At 39.5% G+C, this 16,468-nt stretch overlaps 1 protein-coding gene across 1 annotated transcript in view; it reads left to right on the top strand.

The window, feature by feature from the left end:
- The first annotated feature begins 1,750 nt into the window (after positions 1–1,750).
- The window catches only part of pdgfrl (platelet derived growth factor receptor like), a 37,906-nt gene continuing 23,188 nt past the window's right edge, over positions 1,751–16,468 (top strand). The window contains 2 exon segments of the mRNA NM_001030415.2: positions 1,751–1,840; positions 10,187–10,478. Coding sequence (NP_001025586.1) covers positions 1,786–1,840; positions 10,187–10,478 — 347 coding nt within the window. The 5' untranslated portion in view covers positions 1,751–1,785.

Raw genomic sequence — 16,468 nt, forward strand, 5'->3', positions numbered from 1 at the left:
AGAAAAAACAAAAAAATTTATTGAAAATAATCCGACGTTTCGAGCACCAAACTGTGCTCTTCCTCAGGGACAAACCAAAAGACAAAGTGCTCCTCATTTATTTTAGGTTTTTCCGTATACACCTTTTTTATTTTTTATTTTTATTTTTACCTGTCCTGCAGCCTCTCTTCATTTGAGGTGCGCTAGCCCCCCTACTCGGTTACGCTTCAGCCGTTGCCATGGTGACGGCGCCGTATCTGACTCCAAATGATGACGTCCCTAATCATTGGGCTACCGATATTGTATTGGGCGGCAGTAACTCCTTCACACAGCAGCGATCTCCTTTCTCTAAGAATGACTGATCTTTCTACCGCTTCCTAGTAGCTATCAATTGACCTATCTTTCCGTTTATTCCTACTGGTAAGTTACATGTGCTTTTGGTGTGAGCTTTCTTATTTCACTGCTCTGCAACACTGTATCTGACTTAACCTGATACCTTGACTGTGAACATCGGCTACACGTATCTTATTTGTTTCATTCCCTTCTGTTTGCTTTTTTAATCACAGTAGTAACCAGGTTTTTATGTCAATACGCCCATTTGATTTCTCACTTTTGCATTTCATTTCTGTATTACTTTATGCTATTTGTTTATAGAGGTTGCTATGGTGACGGCCTACACTTTTTGGCGCCGTTTTTGTATACCAGGGTATTTAAGGGGTTTGTATGCACTTTGTCTTTTGGTTTGTCCCTGAGGAAGAGCACAGTTTGGTGCTCGAAACGTCGGATTTTTTTCAATAAATTTTTTTGTTTTTTCTATAAAGTCCCTATGTGTGCGGTACTCTGTCTGTCTATTGAATTGTTTGACCAGCACCAAGGGCATTTGCTTCATTTAAAGGGTGTGCTCCTTTTTGTTTCTGTATATATATATATATATTTGTGGAGACTGAAAATAACTCAAAAAGGAGGTAGAATCACCATTTATATCTTGAAATTATAACGATACTAGCATGGGGCCTTGTCTCCAACAACCTGAGCCTCCACATCGGAGCTTGTCCTTGCTGTCATTTGCCATTGAGTCTATGAGTTCTCTCTGAGGTCAGGAACTCATCTAACTGGACTTCATGCCTTCTGTATAATGGATCCATTATTAAGTGATCTGTTGATGACTAAAGTCAAGTCTAATAGGGTCAAAGAGGTGGGTACTGTCCTTGGGAGATGTTGTCCCTTATAGCCACAGGTAAGACAACAGAAGGGTTTTTTTTACCTCTCTCAGTGTAGGCAATTTTTTCCTTTCTGAAAATATCTGCTAATTTTAAAGGAGATCATACATTTTCAGTAAAAAATTGCATGTAAATAGAATTTAGCATCATCGCTGCATGAAAATAAGAAGCCTCCCCTGTATTTTTGCACTACTAGGGAACTACAACGTCATTCATGCAGTTGGGCCTTCCGCTAATAATGCACCGAGCGCGTGAAAGCCAATGTAACCACTGATAATGAATAGCCCAAAGCATGTGAGGATCTGATTCCTGTAGTTAAAAGCAGATAAAGTCCATTTTTCTTCTAACCAGCAGAGAGCAGACATGTTTCACATATTTTTAAGATTTTTTTTCTTTCCATGTATTTCTTGAAACCTGATCCGTTAGAAGCTTGTCTTCATGCTTTTGGAAAATACAAATCAGCCGTCCACATTCCTAGCTGCCTTTTTACCTCATCTTTTCACTGACAGCAGCCAGAGACTCTGCTTTTCCCCCTCAGTCTGTTTGGGCTGCAGACTGCATTGGGGACCACCAGCCGACTGACAACATGAAATTGTGGGTCATTTTCAGCTTGATCCTTGTGCACGAAGCTCTACAAAATGGTGAGTTAATTCTCAGAGCCTCCTGAATGTCACATCTATGGACCCTTGTGAATAGAGCAGCCTTTGGTAGATACCAGGCTCAGCTACTGGCATAATAATCTTTCTCAGCACCCAAAAATAGAGCCATGGAATCATAGGCAGGGAATGTGCATTAAGTGAGCACTCTGCTAGCTTACACTTGACTAACACTTATTTTGCAGTGAATACATTCTGACAAGTCAGAGGGAAATGTTCACACTTAGGGGGGAGATTTACTAAGGGTGGAAAAGTCACTTGGGTGAATTATTCTCCTGAGCTGATTTATCTTCTGAAAAAATCACCAAAGGAGAATAATTTGACATGGGAAATTTTCTATCACTGTATCCCCAAGGGGCATTTTATTTTACCTTTTAATTTGACTACTTGCATACCGTTGGGGATGAAGGTAATGTACATTGGTAGGGAAGTAATGAGAACAAATTACAGCCTTGGTTACACCTGTGCTTCTGCATGAGAAGGAGGTTTAATATAAGGTGAAAAATAACTCCAAAAATGTATATTTACTACTTCCTTTATTGCACAGTGCTCTGATTATTCTTATTACCTGTGGCTCTCCTGTTGTTGATACACCAACTCCCATCATGCCACTTAGGGTTCCCATAACTACATTCTAAGAATAGTCTGTAGTACCAAAGATCCTTTGTGTCTGGTTTAACGTTATTATTTCTTATTCTTTTCATTGTGCAACAGTTTTATTCATGGCTTTGCACAGCATGTTAACCATTCCATCATGCAACATGGTACAAATTAGTACTGAATTAGTATTTAATCAGATATCAAGAAGGTGGAGGTCTGTGTATATTTATAATGCTTCAAGGATCCATGGTGAGTTCAGCCAACTCTGTGCCATTGGAGTTGATTAAACCACAACAGGCAAAGCAGCAAGTGCACATCCTTAGAGAGGCCACATACTGACCTTGTAATGTTTCCCATTGCCTTTTATGTTTATACTTGAGAAGTGTAGTGAAAAAAACAAATAATGAAAAATAGGGTTTATTTGACCTTTAATGCCGTTACCTAAATTTGCTAGGATATTTGCAGAGGCTGGGAAGAAAGTAATATAAACATTGCAGAGAAAAAGAAATTCAGAATTGCTTCTTTGCAAAACACAGTGGAAACCCCAAAACAATAAAAATAGCTATAATTAACTATAAATCTCATATCTAGGCCTGTGCCCCAACACCACCCTTGTTACACCCCTGCCTTTTATAGGACTACCCCAGACTTAGTATTACATGGCAGCTCAAACCCCCCCACATGAAGCTAAAGAAATGGATAGTTAAGCATGAGGTGAAACAAAAATGTCATGGAACAGGTATGGGATCCATTATCTGGTAACCTGTTATCCAAATAAACTAAAAGTTATCTCCAAAAGGCTCTATCTATTATTTTAATGAATTAAAATAATAATTTTACATTTTCTCTGTAATAATAAAGGAGATAAAGAAAACTTTCCCCAGCTCAATAAAGGATCCTGGAAAGAAACTCTTTATTAAATAATTAAGACAGATATCTCAGTGAGAGACAGGTACATACATACTACGCTTCTCAGTCATGTTTCTCTAGCACCCCACAGGCTGTATCCAAGTGACCCCAATGTGAGCACAGAGTGTAAACTTGAACATCTCCATGTCAGTGAGTGCAAAGCCATTCTGGAAGGCCATCTTCATCCTATATTAAAGGAATAACATTAAAGGAATAACTTGTTGGTGTTAATGGCATAAAATACAAATGTAGCTTTTAATAGGTCCATAAAATAATTACATTGGGTGCATCCGTACTCACCCTTCTGAAAAAAAAAGCTAATACTGACAGCATTTCCTTATGGATGCAACAGAAACAAAGTCCATGCTACTGGCAATTAGGAGTGAGCGTTAGTATTTTTTCAGCTGTAATGTGATTAGTCTCAGGGGAGGAAATTAAAAATAACTGACTGACCCAGCATGGAGGCTAATTAGGGTGTCCCAGGTCTGGGGAACTTGAGAGTCAAGTAGAAAGGACAATCTGATATTGTTTTCCCATAGCTTAAAACACCATGAGGTGGGGTTATATCAGATATTTGGTAAAGGTACCTTGCATAGCCCCAATTCCAAACAGTTGGGGTATCTTTTATCATTTATATCTAATTACAGGGGGTTGTGGGAGCACACATTCTTGTATGCAAGTGGGCATATTGTCAAAAAAAAAGACTTATTGTTTAACTATATTTTAATTATCACTGCAGTGCTCCCAAAACTGTGTATTTTGCAGTAGTGTTTGTCAGGATTACAGACCAAATTTCCCTTGGTTTGTAGTATCTCTATATCCATCCCCTATAACAGGCTCCCCTGTGCTATAGCAGAGGATGGTCAGGCTGTAAGATCAAGTATATATCAGGTGATATAGTTAGATACAGTGGTGCTTTCCTAAAATATGACCAGGGGTCAACGGAAAGGAGCAGGGATTTTCCCTAATGTGGTAAGATGGCAACTTTATGGCCATAAAAACTCTCAGGCTTGAGTCTGTCGGGGAGTTCTAATCGGCTATCCCTCTGGGTTGTACCAATACTGCCCATCGGCAGACCTGTTAACACAGCTATACGTTGGCTTGATTGGTTTTGCCTGTACAGGCTGTATAAACTGGTCACCCATAATTCAGTCATTAATCATTTAACTGTATAATCCCTGGTACATGTACAGTCTGGCAAACTAAAAGACTGACCAAAAAAATAGGAAACCAGGCTCACACTTTGCTCATGTTTGGGGACAAATGTTGCTATGGAACTAGAGGAACATGTTCTTTTCTGCAATGCGGCTGCTATAGAAAAAACCTAAATTAGTCTTTGTGTTAAAGGACAAGTATAATTTATCATTTTTGCTTGATATTGCTGTAAGTTTCTTTCAATTTTCAGTAGAACACATGGTGACTTGTTCCAAACAGATTTGTTTATTAATATTAATTTTACTTAAAACACATAAAATCAGTGGTGGAAGTTGCAGTAGGCAGTAGAGTCGCCTGCCTAGTACAACTATTTCTACAAAAGGGGTGGTTTTGGTTCCAGAAAATATGTCCCTTCTCAGCTTTCCTGTGGCACCTGGTCTGTGTCCAACACTATCTGTGCCAGACAGCAGGTAATGGGGTGGTGGGACCGTGAGGTAAGTGGGGGCAGATAGCCACCCTCGCCTTTGGTGCCAAAGCTCTGTGCCCCACCTTCGTTTAACATATAGCAATTATATTCTTAAACCTAAACTGATCAATATAAAGTGATTTTAAATGGTCACTATTATCTTTCCTCCTGAATTATGCTTATTTCAGTTAAAAATGTGTTTTCCTGTGGGGTCAGGAAATATCAATATAGCATTTACAAAAGAGGCCATTTTCCTGAATTTTTGGGTCCCCAAAATGATTTTGCTGTGGGCCCAGTAGCTTACAGTTATGTCACTACAGGTAGCACTGAGGCTAAACACCGAGTGCCCTTAAATAGCAACATTTATACCATAAAACACAGATGTCACAAGAGAAGATGTATTACTCTGTCAGTATTTACCTAGTTGAATAGATAATCCGGGTTGAAAAAAAAAAGTCAAGTTCTACGTCTGTAAATGACCCCCAGCGCACATGTATCTAGAGTCAGACTTACCCTATCCAGGGCCACAGATGCATTTTTATACATTGCCAGACAGCTTTTTTTTCTCCATATTTCCTCATTTTTCTTTGCCCTTGGGATAGCTGTGTTTTTGTAACCAACACCATTCTGTGTTTAAATTGGTGGTAGTGAACCTTGACTGTGAGACTGTGACCCAGCAATTGGACTCGGGGGTCTTAAAGATACCAGTCAGTGTGAGCATACGCCATTCACTTGTGTATTTTGTATTTTCCAAAAATCCTGCAAGTACTTAAATCTTTATCCAGGGGGTAGATCACTATTTTTGCATGATGTAGACAGTCTCATTCCAAGACAAATAAATATTTTTATTTTTATATTTTTTTACTTTTTTTAATATTTTTTACTGTTATATTTTTTTTTTATAGTAACATAAATAAGAATTGTTATCGAAATAACATGCAGAAAACATGTTCCTAAGAAGCCATTAATGGGTTTAATTAACACACAGGTACACTGCCTATTTCATTCAGTATCACATATCCTTTGGCTGAAGCTTATTTATTACTCTTTATTACAATATAAATGATTATTATTTATGAATACTGAAAGCAGTAACAATTTCCCTTTTAGAAGAGAAAAACATTTGGTGGTAAATTTATTCAGAAAAATGTGTCTAACCTCCTTTTAGAGAATATGGGAATAAACATTCCAGATGGAACCTTGTCAGTATCTCTGTGTCTGTGTAGAATTTCATGGCACATACGTAGGGTGGGAGCAATACTGCAGCATTTACACCTTATCATTATGCAGATAGCAACTATAGGTATGGGATCTGTTATCTGGAAATTCGTTATCCAGAAACTCCAAATTGTGGGAAGACTATCTCCCATAGACTTCATTTTAATTAAATAACTCATATTTTAAAAACGAATTTATTTTTTTCTGTATTATTAAAATAGTACCTTGTATTTGTACCCAACTAATTAATCCTTATTGAAGGCAAAACAATCCTATTGTGTAAATGAGTTTTTGGTAGAATCAAGTTATAGAGATCCATATTATGATATTATGAAAAGATCCCTTATCCGTAAACCCCCAGATCCTGAGCATTCTGGATAACAGGTCCCATAGCTGTACTATAAATGTAAAGTGGTGTACCATGGATGCTAATCATTTTTGTAGTAATAGCTGAACTTAGCTTTAGGGAACACCCCACTGATACAGAGAATAGGAGACTTGTAAACTGACATGGTCATGATAAAGTCTGTAATGACGACAGTAACAGTGTCAATCACAGTCACTAACACAGCTTCTCTAGTTCTCTGTAGTACACAAAATTCCCAATGATAATATTATTAAACAAAGTATAAGTATCCACAGGCCACTTGGTCCTCTACTACTGTGTATCTTCCTGATACACTTCCGTCAGATCAGGTGACTTTACAGTTCCCAGGTTAGGCTTGTGTCTAGAGATGCCCTCTATCTGTCAATGGAACCTTGCCAATCCTAAGCTCCCTATACACTGGATCCCTGACTGGCGAGGCACTGCTGGGGTACTGACACCTTTCTCACTCCTTGTTGGAGCCATAGCTGCTCAACTAGCTGGTCTTATACCTCACAACTTCCACCAAGCACCACAAATCTGACCAACTACTATATAAGTCTATGAAGATTTTCATTCATCCAGGTCATGGTATATCTAGTATAAATAAATTTGAAGCAACTGGACTTGTTTAGTAATCATTGAAGACGTTTCACTACTCATCCGAGCAGCTTCTTCAGTTCAACTGACTGGTATGGGAAGTCCTAGCATATATACTCTTCCACTAATCCAATCACAATGGCACTATGTAACTCTTCAGAAAGGTGACATCTGAAACTCACAGAGGTGTGAATGCTGTGGAGTTACTTTGAAAGGATTACCCAAGTATCATGCAACTCTTCAAACAGGTGTTACTTGTTAGAGTTGCATGAATGGATGTGTGAAGAGTTCTGAAACTGCCGGGGTACAGATGTTAGAACAGCATTGTATGTAGCAGACAGATGGTGTCGAAGTCCCCCGCCTCTGTTAAGGGATGGTTTCTCCACTTTGACATGAATGGCCTCTTTTACACCTCTTTCAAACCAGCGGTCTTCTTTGTCCAAAATTTGGACATTGCTATTTTCAAAGGAGTGTCCCTTGTCTTTTAGGTGTAGAAAGACAGCAGAGTCCTGGCCTGTAGTGGAGTAGTCCTGGCCAGAGTAGAACTGAAGAAGCTGCTCGGATGAGTAGTGAAACGTCTTCAATGATTACTAAACAAGTCCAGTTGCTTCAAATTTATTTATACTAGATAACTACTATATAACTTAACTATATGGCTCTACTTGGCACCTCTCAGCAGGGACAGACCTCACACTATGCTTAATAAATTATATCAGCCCCTTAATATTCCCACCTATTTAGCATAACAACATCTTCATGCTAATTAACAATGGTACATAACCAGTCTCGCATGAACTCCCGTAGAAACAGTATAATATGGAAAATCTGTAAAATATATCCTTATAAATGAGACAAATACATCAATGACTGAATTGTTTGTACTGGTAAATTTTTTGTTGGGAGGGTTCTACTGGTCTATCTTTTAGTTTTAATTATGAAGGTTTCTCAGCATTTTGAAAGCATTTCTTGACTTTCTGAAACTTTCATGACTTTCCTTGAGAATCAGATTTAATGATCTGGAGCATTTACCAAGGCATTTACTCACTTTTTCTATTGTTTCTATTTTTTTTACTCCATATAGTGTTAAAACATGTTTTATGCAATTTCTATCAGACAACTAAGGTTCAAATTTGTTCACATGGCTGAAATTTCTATCACAGTGTAAGTCTATCAGACCTACACATAGGGGCTGATTTACTAAGACACGAATTCGAATCCGAATTGGAAAAATTCTGATTGGAAAACGAACATTTTGCGACTTTTTCGTATTTTTTGCGATTTTTTCGGCGCCTTTACGACTTTTTGGAAATTGTCGCGACTTTTTTATTACCAGTACGATTTGCGAGAAAAAACGCGAGTTTTTCGTAGCCATTACGATTTGCCAGATTTTGCACAACATTCGGAATGGCAACGAAAAAGTCGCGATAATTTTCCGAAAAATCAACAAATACCGATCATTACGAAAAAAACGCAATCGGACGCATTCGGCCCGTTCGTGGGTTAGTAAATGTGCCCCATAGTTTCAGGAAAAATTCTAGGAAAGAAGGACAAATTGTTCATGATGTTGATTTATGGTGATAAAATTGCAAAAAGTATTAATTTGTCACATGATACATTTACATATGGATTTTAAGCAATGTTCCCTCTTATTCCTTACTGGCTATTATATATGGTATTCTCTTACCTGTCTTGATTGTACTATTTTTTATTTTATAATGTGGCCCTAGGAAAGGTCCACTCGTTTGGTGACCTTGCCAAATGAGCTTATCTTATAATGTTTGACCAGTTTTACTGAGGGATCCTACCAAACTGGCCATCAAGTGTCAGCATTCATTTGATTTAAAAATATACAGGCTTCCTGCACCCTCAGTGAGTGTGAGATGATATTAAAGTTGATGATATTAAATGTAACTGTAACAAGCAATGTTAGTTAACAGCAGTAAGTCAGAGCAAGATATTGTTCTATATTAAAGGAGTATAACTACCCAGTCGGTGGGAATTCTTGCCCTTTATAAAGGACTGGTAAGTATTGGTGAATATGCCATGAAAACAACAGTAAAGAAGTTGCCCTTAAAGAGAATTCTAATCTCCAGTTCTGTTCTACCACATAAAATAAATATAAATTGTACAGATTTAGCCATGCTAGAAAATATGTGTTGGCTTGGTTAGTCCCAGATGTGTTTGCTGAGCTATAGAAGACCGCCAGAATCTCAGAAGCACTCGTTTTCACAATAAATCTGCTTTCTATTTCCTGCTGTCTCTGGTTGGGTTTGTGTTAGCAATTTAATAAGCATCACACCCATGCAAGAGAATTCAGACAGTTACTTGTCTGCAAAACTAAAAAGACTGTCAATGGTGAATGTGATCTGTTTTTGCGTGGACAAAAATGTATGAAATGCTTTTAGAATGATAAGAATTTTTGCTGCATTCCAAAGGGTTTTTTCTGACTATATTTTCAATTATACTAATTATGAGCTAAGGAAATGCAGCAAATATCTAACAGCATTGTGAGTGAATTGTAATTTGAATCCCCATACCTTAAGTCTGCTAAAAAATATTTGAGCATTAATTAATCCAAATAAGATTACTTTGCCCCCAATAAGCATTAATTTTATCTTAGGATCAAGTACAAAGTACTATTTTATTATTACATAGAAAAAAGAAAATCAATTTTAAAATGCTGAATTATTTGATTAAAATTGAGTCTATAGGAAATGGCCTTCTCAGAATTTGGAGCTTTCTGGATAATGGGTTTCCAGGTAAGAGACCCCATGCCTGTATCATAAAAAACATTATTAAGTAAAATTAACTCTCTTGTTGATGCCATATAGCTAGAAATGGCTACATAGAGCTTGGGGCCTACATGAGTGTCAATATGTGGGCATGCCAGAGGAAGAGAGAGACAAAATGAAGGATGGTACAGCTTTCTATCTGTACAAAGATTAATTGTTTTATATTTATTTGTAAATATAATGTGCCAGTAATGTGTCATTTTTTTTTTATTGGATCCTTCTTTTAGTTCTTGGCCAACCAGCTGCCAAGGGTAAACGACCCAAAGAACCAGGGGAAAATAAAATCAAACCGGCCATCAAAAAAGTAAAGCCTAAAGTCACCAAGCTGAAGGAGTCAACGGAAACAGTGGCAAAAGTACAGTCTATTATGACTCAAGTAATGGACAAAGGACGATTCCAAAAGCCACCGGCCATGCTGAGTATGAGTGCTGGTCACAATATGGAACTGAGATGCAAGGGAGAGAAGATCTCATGGAGTTATCCCGCGTATCTGGATACATACAGGGACTCTAGGCTCAGGTATGAAAATTATAATGCATTATGTATCAGTCATATATAAAAGTTTCTACTGCTTGTAATTTTGAAAGCCTAACAATAGAACTGACAGAAATTATCCAATGCAAGTTCTCTTTGTTATTTGCTTTTATTTGGTAAGCATTTAAACTTTATCTTTATTATTATCATCTGCCTCTTCTATTCATAATATAGGGAGAGATAGTGCCTATAGTAGCAATGGGATAATAGCCTCTGGGAAGGGACTGTGGCTGTGGGATAGCAGGTATAGTAGGGAGAGATGGTGCCTATAGTAGCAGTGGGGGGATAATAGCCTCTGGGAAGGGGCTGTGGCTGTGGGATAGCAGGTATAGTAGGGAGAGATGGTGCCTATAGTAGCAGTGGGGGTATAATAGCCTCTGGGAATGGACTGTGGCTGTGGGATAGCAGGTATAGTAGGGAGAGATGGTGCCTATAGTAGCAGTGGGGGGATAATAGCCTCTGGGAAGGGGCTGTGGCTGTGGGATAGCAGGTATAGTAGGGAGAGATGGTGCCTATAGTAGCAGTGGGGGGGATAATAGCCTCTGGGAAGGGACTGTGGCTGTGGGATAGCAGGTATAGTAGGGAGAGATGGTGCCTACAGTAGCAGTGGGATAATAGCCTCTGGGAAGGGACTGTGGCTGTGGGATAGCAGGTATAGTAGGGAGAGATGGTGCCTATAGTAGCAGTGGGGTAATAGCCTCTGGGAAAGGACTGTGGGATAGCAGGTATAGTAGGGAGAGATGGTGCCTATAGTAGCAGTGGGGGGATAATAGCCTCTGGGAAGGGACTGTGGGATAGCAGGTATAGTAGGGAGAGATGGTGCCTATAGTAACAGTGAGATAATAGCCTCTGGGAAGGGACTGTGGATTTGGGATAGCAGGTGTAGTAGGAAATGTCAATGCCAGAAACATACAGAAAGGGATGAAGTTAGTTGGAATTTGCAGAGAGAAGTAACCTAAAGAGAACCTTTATGTTCGGATGTCCCACTTAATCCAGCTCTGCTCCAGTCACAATGTAGCTAATAGTTAAATTCACAGTAAGTGGAATGCTGGGTGGGGAATTTATTTCTCTATTTTCAAATACTGTTTCTTAATGGATAAGCGGAATAATCTGGTTTTCCATGCAATTTCAAATCTTCACATTTCTGGCATTCCATTCTGTCACAGGGTTCCTCCAGTCATTCATTCCTTGTGTTGAATGTAACTTTATTCTTGGCCTGTGCTTTCAGGTTGTTTTTGTATCTTCCCATGTAACACTGGGTCAGCAGTGCAGAAATGACATCAATTGAAGACAGGCAGCAGGGAATAATTCCTTGTAGGTTCATCAGAGTTGCTCCAGAAATGGACCTCCACCCAAGAATAACTTGAATGAATTAAAGCAGTATATGCCTTTATTGTGCTCCTTGGCAGTTATCAAAAGCCTCCTGGCACATCTGCATTTGTTCTGAGAGGACTGAGTGCCAACGGTGTGTCCCTTTTCTATCTCACCTGCAGGCCTACTGGATTGTATATGGTTAATTCAGTTCTTTTGGTGAGGCAGGGGGCAGGTCATGAGCTAGAGCAGCCTACCTGGCTTTGCAACTGCCCCAGTGTCTCTAGTAACTTACACAATATTGTGCATCCCTGAACATCCCTGTCATGGAGGCACTGAGATGTAATAGTCTTTACTGTCCCCCACAGGACATGTGGTAATTACTGGCCAGTGCCCACCAGTGCTTCCTAACTTACAAGTCTAAATGATGCACAATTTACGGGATGGGAGGGGGGGCAACAAACTTCTGCCTACTACTCATGAATAAGGTGCTGCCAAATGCAGGAAGTGCTGTATTCACAGGTTATGTGCAAAGTGAAGAACAGAGGCCTGTGCAGGGTGCATGGGAACCAAATACATGGCAGTTTGTAGTTATTTTTTTGCTCCTTGCCCTGCAATCTTTTATTCATTATTCTTAACATTTTCCTCTGTGCTCAGTGCTATATGTTTTATCATGTACAGAAACCATTTGGACTAAAAGCGATAGCCCTCCCATCTATTATTGGTATCCTTTATTTATATAGCGCCAACATACTCCACATCACTGCTGCCCTAAGGTGGCCCAGTCCATGCTGCCTCCCTGCCCAGTATTTTTGTGTCGGAGCAGGTTTGGGGGGTGGGGGGCACAATATTGCTCTCTGCACTAGAAGAGCCAAAACTCTGATTCAAAGATTGGAATTCAAGCTCTTGAAGTTACCCGGGTGGCATTTTGCTACCATAGGTAACTTGTAGGGATTTGCTCCCTGGGGCAAACAAATTAGTACCGGCACACAAAGTGATGCAAGTGAGAGGGTGATTTTTATTGAGTCACACAAGTAACCACAAGGTTTCAGGGGGCATGCCCCTTTGTCAGGTGCCCCTGTTTACATCAGTCTTTGCCCCAGTTGAGCTTACAATCTAAGTCACAGAAATATAGCCCTGTACTAACCACCAGCATTGATCCAGTGTAAAGTACAACGCAAGGTGTGTGCAAGCACGAGCTGTCCGTTACATTATAAGCTTTACTTGTGGTCATTCATTGCTCACTGTAAATCCTTCACTTCCAGCAAAAACATTTGCATCACATGAGTACAGTTTTACTGGAATGGTGGAATGGGTAAATAACATGGCACTTTATTCTATTTTATGCTATTTTCTATACATAGTAAATGATCCCTCTTGTATTTGGTAAGAATTTTAGAATGTGGCCATTTGCTGAGTATCACTAATTCTAACTGTCAGTTTTCTCCCTTTAGTTTGTGGCTTCTTTTGATCTTTATTCTGATGTTAAATTGTGGGTTGAGCAATTGATTTTTTGCTGTTTAGGCTGGCACCTTTCCAAACGTATATTAAAAGACCTCCATAATATAAATAAAAGGAATAAGCCTGCACCTAATATAGAAGAGCTTCGTGAAGGAATGTGCCTTTCTGCTGGCAGCACGTTACAGAAATCAGGCAGGCCAAGGTAGGAATCTGGGCAGCCTTTATTAGATTACACTGATTTACTTTTTTGGAATACACTTTCCATTTACACAGTCTGTAAAGAATGCGTTCATAGTATTCATCTGGCGAAGGCTGCTCAGTCCTTTGTACAGGACAGGTGGCTACAGGGCTATCTTGCCCTGCCCTCAGTGCTACTGTGTGAGAATTACTATACCTGCTCTCTATACATACGCAGATGGCTGTGCCACAATACATTGCACTGAAGGATCACACATCAGTAATGATGTTACAGCACTCACCTCCCATTTCCAGCCCCAGCAAAAGGGGTAAATTACCTTCTATCCATAGACAGATACACCAGATACAAAACTGGGTGGCCTAATTGCCCCTGTTGCCCCAGCCCTTGACTACAACTGAGTTTTTTAAAGATAAAATAGCTTTTATAGATTTCATGTGCAATTGATTTAAACACATCTTGCAAAAGAGATATACAAGCTTACATCCAGTTATCAGCATTTCTAGAAGGATGCTTAGTCTTTTGTGGGGCAAAGATTTGAAGTCATTTTAGTAAATGCAGGGTAATGCTTTGGGGCTCCCAACCTTAAGAAGGAAATAAATATACATTTCATTTACTTCTTTCCCTTATGCTTCACCTTCTACTTTCATTCCTTACATTTTGACCCCTTCTTACCCTTCTTGCCGTGCTCCCCATATCCAAGCTTGCCACAAACTTTTCCTTGTGCAAAAACTGTTTTCTGATTGCACAGAAGCTTCAACTTGGAACCTTCTGTATCCAACCCAGCTGGAGTGCAGTTTTTGCCCCCCAAAAAGTTTGCTGCTTAAAGGATGCAGAACTGGAGAGTGCAGCCTGGACAATTTGTGGCCATTAAATGCAGGCCCTTTGCGTCAAGCATGTGTCTTATTCTCGGCGATCAGGCCTTGTATGCAGGGAAGGGAATAAGGGTAGATTAGTACAAGCAGAAGGGTTATATTGGTTGTGGGTTTGGATATTGCTTCTCTCTTGCACCTCACAAGTCAAAATTATAACCAGTTCTACTAATTGCAAAGCAACCAGTAGGGGATCCCTGAATTAATCTGACCAAGGACATCAGGCATATTACACCAGACTGCTTTATGTGTCAAATGGTTCCCACTGGTAGTTCCAATCTATTTTAACAAATTAGTACACTAAGACACTAGCAGTTTGTAACTGCTAATATAATGAATATGAATGAAACATTACCAAACTAAACAGCAGGTGGCGATGTTGCCTTAGACTTAATTCTACTAGATAATGTATGTATGACCTGGATGAATGAAACTAAAATCATATTGTCATATTGTTGTGGAGAAAATAAAGCCATTCATCCATGCCCCAATTCTATGGTACCGTCAAGCAACTGTAGTAAAGCCTCCGCTATGCTCCCAGGGAACCTAGTAATCTAGACTTTTACTTATAGCAAGCTGCCTGGGACACTGTGACAAAGTATATAGAGTGCCCCCCCCTCCCCACAACTGTTGCTTGTGCCCTAATAATATAACAAATCAGTGTAAAATAATTGGAATGATATTTTCTCCTGTTTATTTAAAAATTGCCCTGAATCTTTCAGCTACATTCGCTACAATTTCCCCTTTGTGTGTAAAGGAAAAGACTTCCAAACATTTTTGGAACATATGTACTGCATCTGCCAAAACAGCCTCTCTAGGTAACAAATTCCACATGTCCAGTTCCCAATTGCTAAAGAAGTTCCATGGTATAATCCAAACCTTCTTTCCTTTAAAGGGCACTTTCTAATTTGCCCCTGAAATCATATAATTGGGCAAGCAAGTGTCTGTTCTTTCTTTATAGTAGAGCTGCCTGCGTCCAGGTTTTATTGGCCCCTCATAATCATATAATGTAGGATAGCCCAAACTTTGGCCCTTCACATTTTGGTGAAGAACAACTTTAACTTGTGCTTGAAGCTGTAACACACTCCTAGAGAGATTTACATTGGTTATAGTTGCTTTCCTGGACTTTCCTATCTACAACTGCTTTTCTGGGGTCTTCATAACTCTGCAATTGTATATATGGCCCTTTATGCGGAAAAACCATACCATTGCTTTCCCCAACACTGCTGTTCTGTAGTTCTCCAGTTCATTATTAATAGCTGTAACAGAGTACTAGACTTAGTTCTGAGGGTTTTATTTTCTGCTTGAGATTATAAACACAGAGTCTGCTTTTGCTGCCATGAAGAGTGTTGTATCTGTGGATAATTAAAGGGGTGGTTCACCTTTTGTATGTCATAGAACGCCCTGTTCCGATCAGCTTTGCAATTGGTCTTCATTGTTTATTTTTTTATAGTTTTTTTTTAATTATTTGCATTCCTCTTCTACATCTTTCCAGCTTTCAAATGGGGGTCACTGACCCCAGCAGCTAAAAAACTATTGCTATCTGTGAGCTTACAGATTTCTTATTATTGTATTATTATTGTGATAAAGCATGCCTTACTGCCCCCTGCAACTCCTAATCTGGTTTTGTATCTGGAACTCCTTGTGAAAATGAAGAGGTTGCCTTGGTCTGGGCATTGGCCTTTCTCCCAAACTTTTGGTTTGCCAGGTTAATAATTGAGTATTTATAACAGCAGCGTAAAAGCAGTATAATGGCATGACACCGGATTAAAGGAAACATTAAGACGGGACTGTGCAACTGGCAGCCCGCGGCCCCCCTCTGTGTGGCCCCCAACTGTCTGGCTGATGTGACTGTTTACCTTTGTGTAAACTTTAAATGGTATCAGTACTAAGATTAACTGGCCCCCTGCATTGCTCACACCTCAGATTCAGGCTGTAATCCCCCTGTATTGTTTAAACGTGTAATCCCCTGTACTGTTCACGCTTTTTAATCCCGGCATGGTTCACCCCCTGCATTGTTCACACCTCAGGTTCCGACTGTAAACCCCCACATTGTTCACCTCTTCGCAGCTCAGACAGACTGTAGGAACTGTGCCAGCATTGTGTCACTGTATGTACTGCCTGCCCTATGCTGC

The sequence above is a fragment of the Xenopus tropicalis genome, chromosome 1 (assembly GCF_000004195.4).
Source record: "Xenopus tropicalis strain Nigerian chromosome 1, UCB_Xtro_10.0, whole genome shotgun sequence".
NCBI lineage: Eukaryota > Metazoa > Chordata > Amphibia > Anura > Pipidae > Xenopus > Xenopus tropicalis.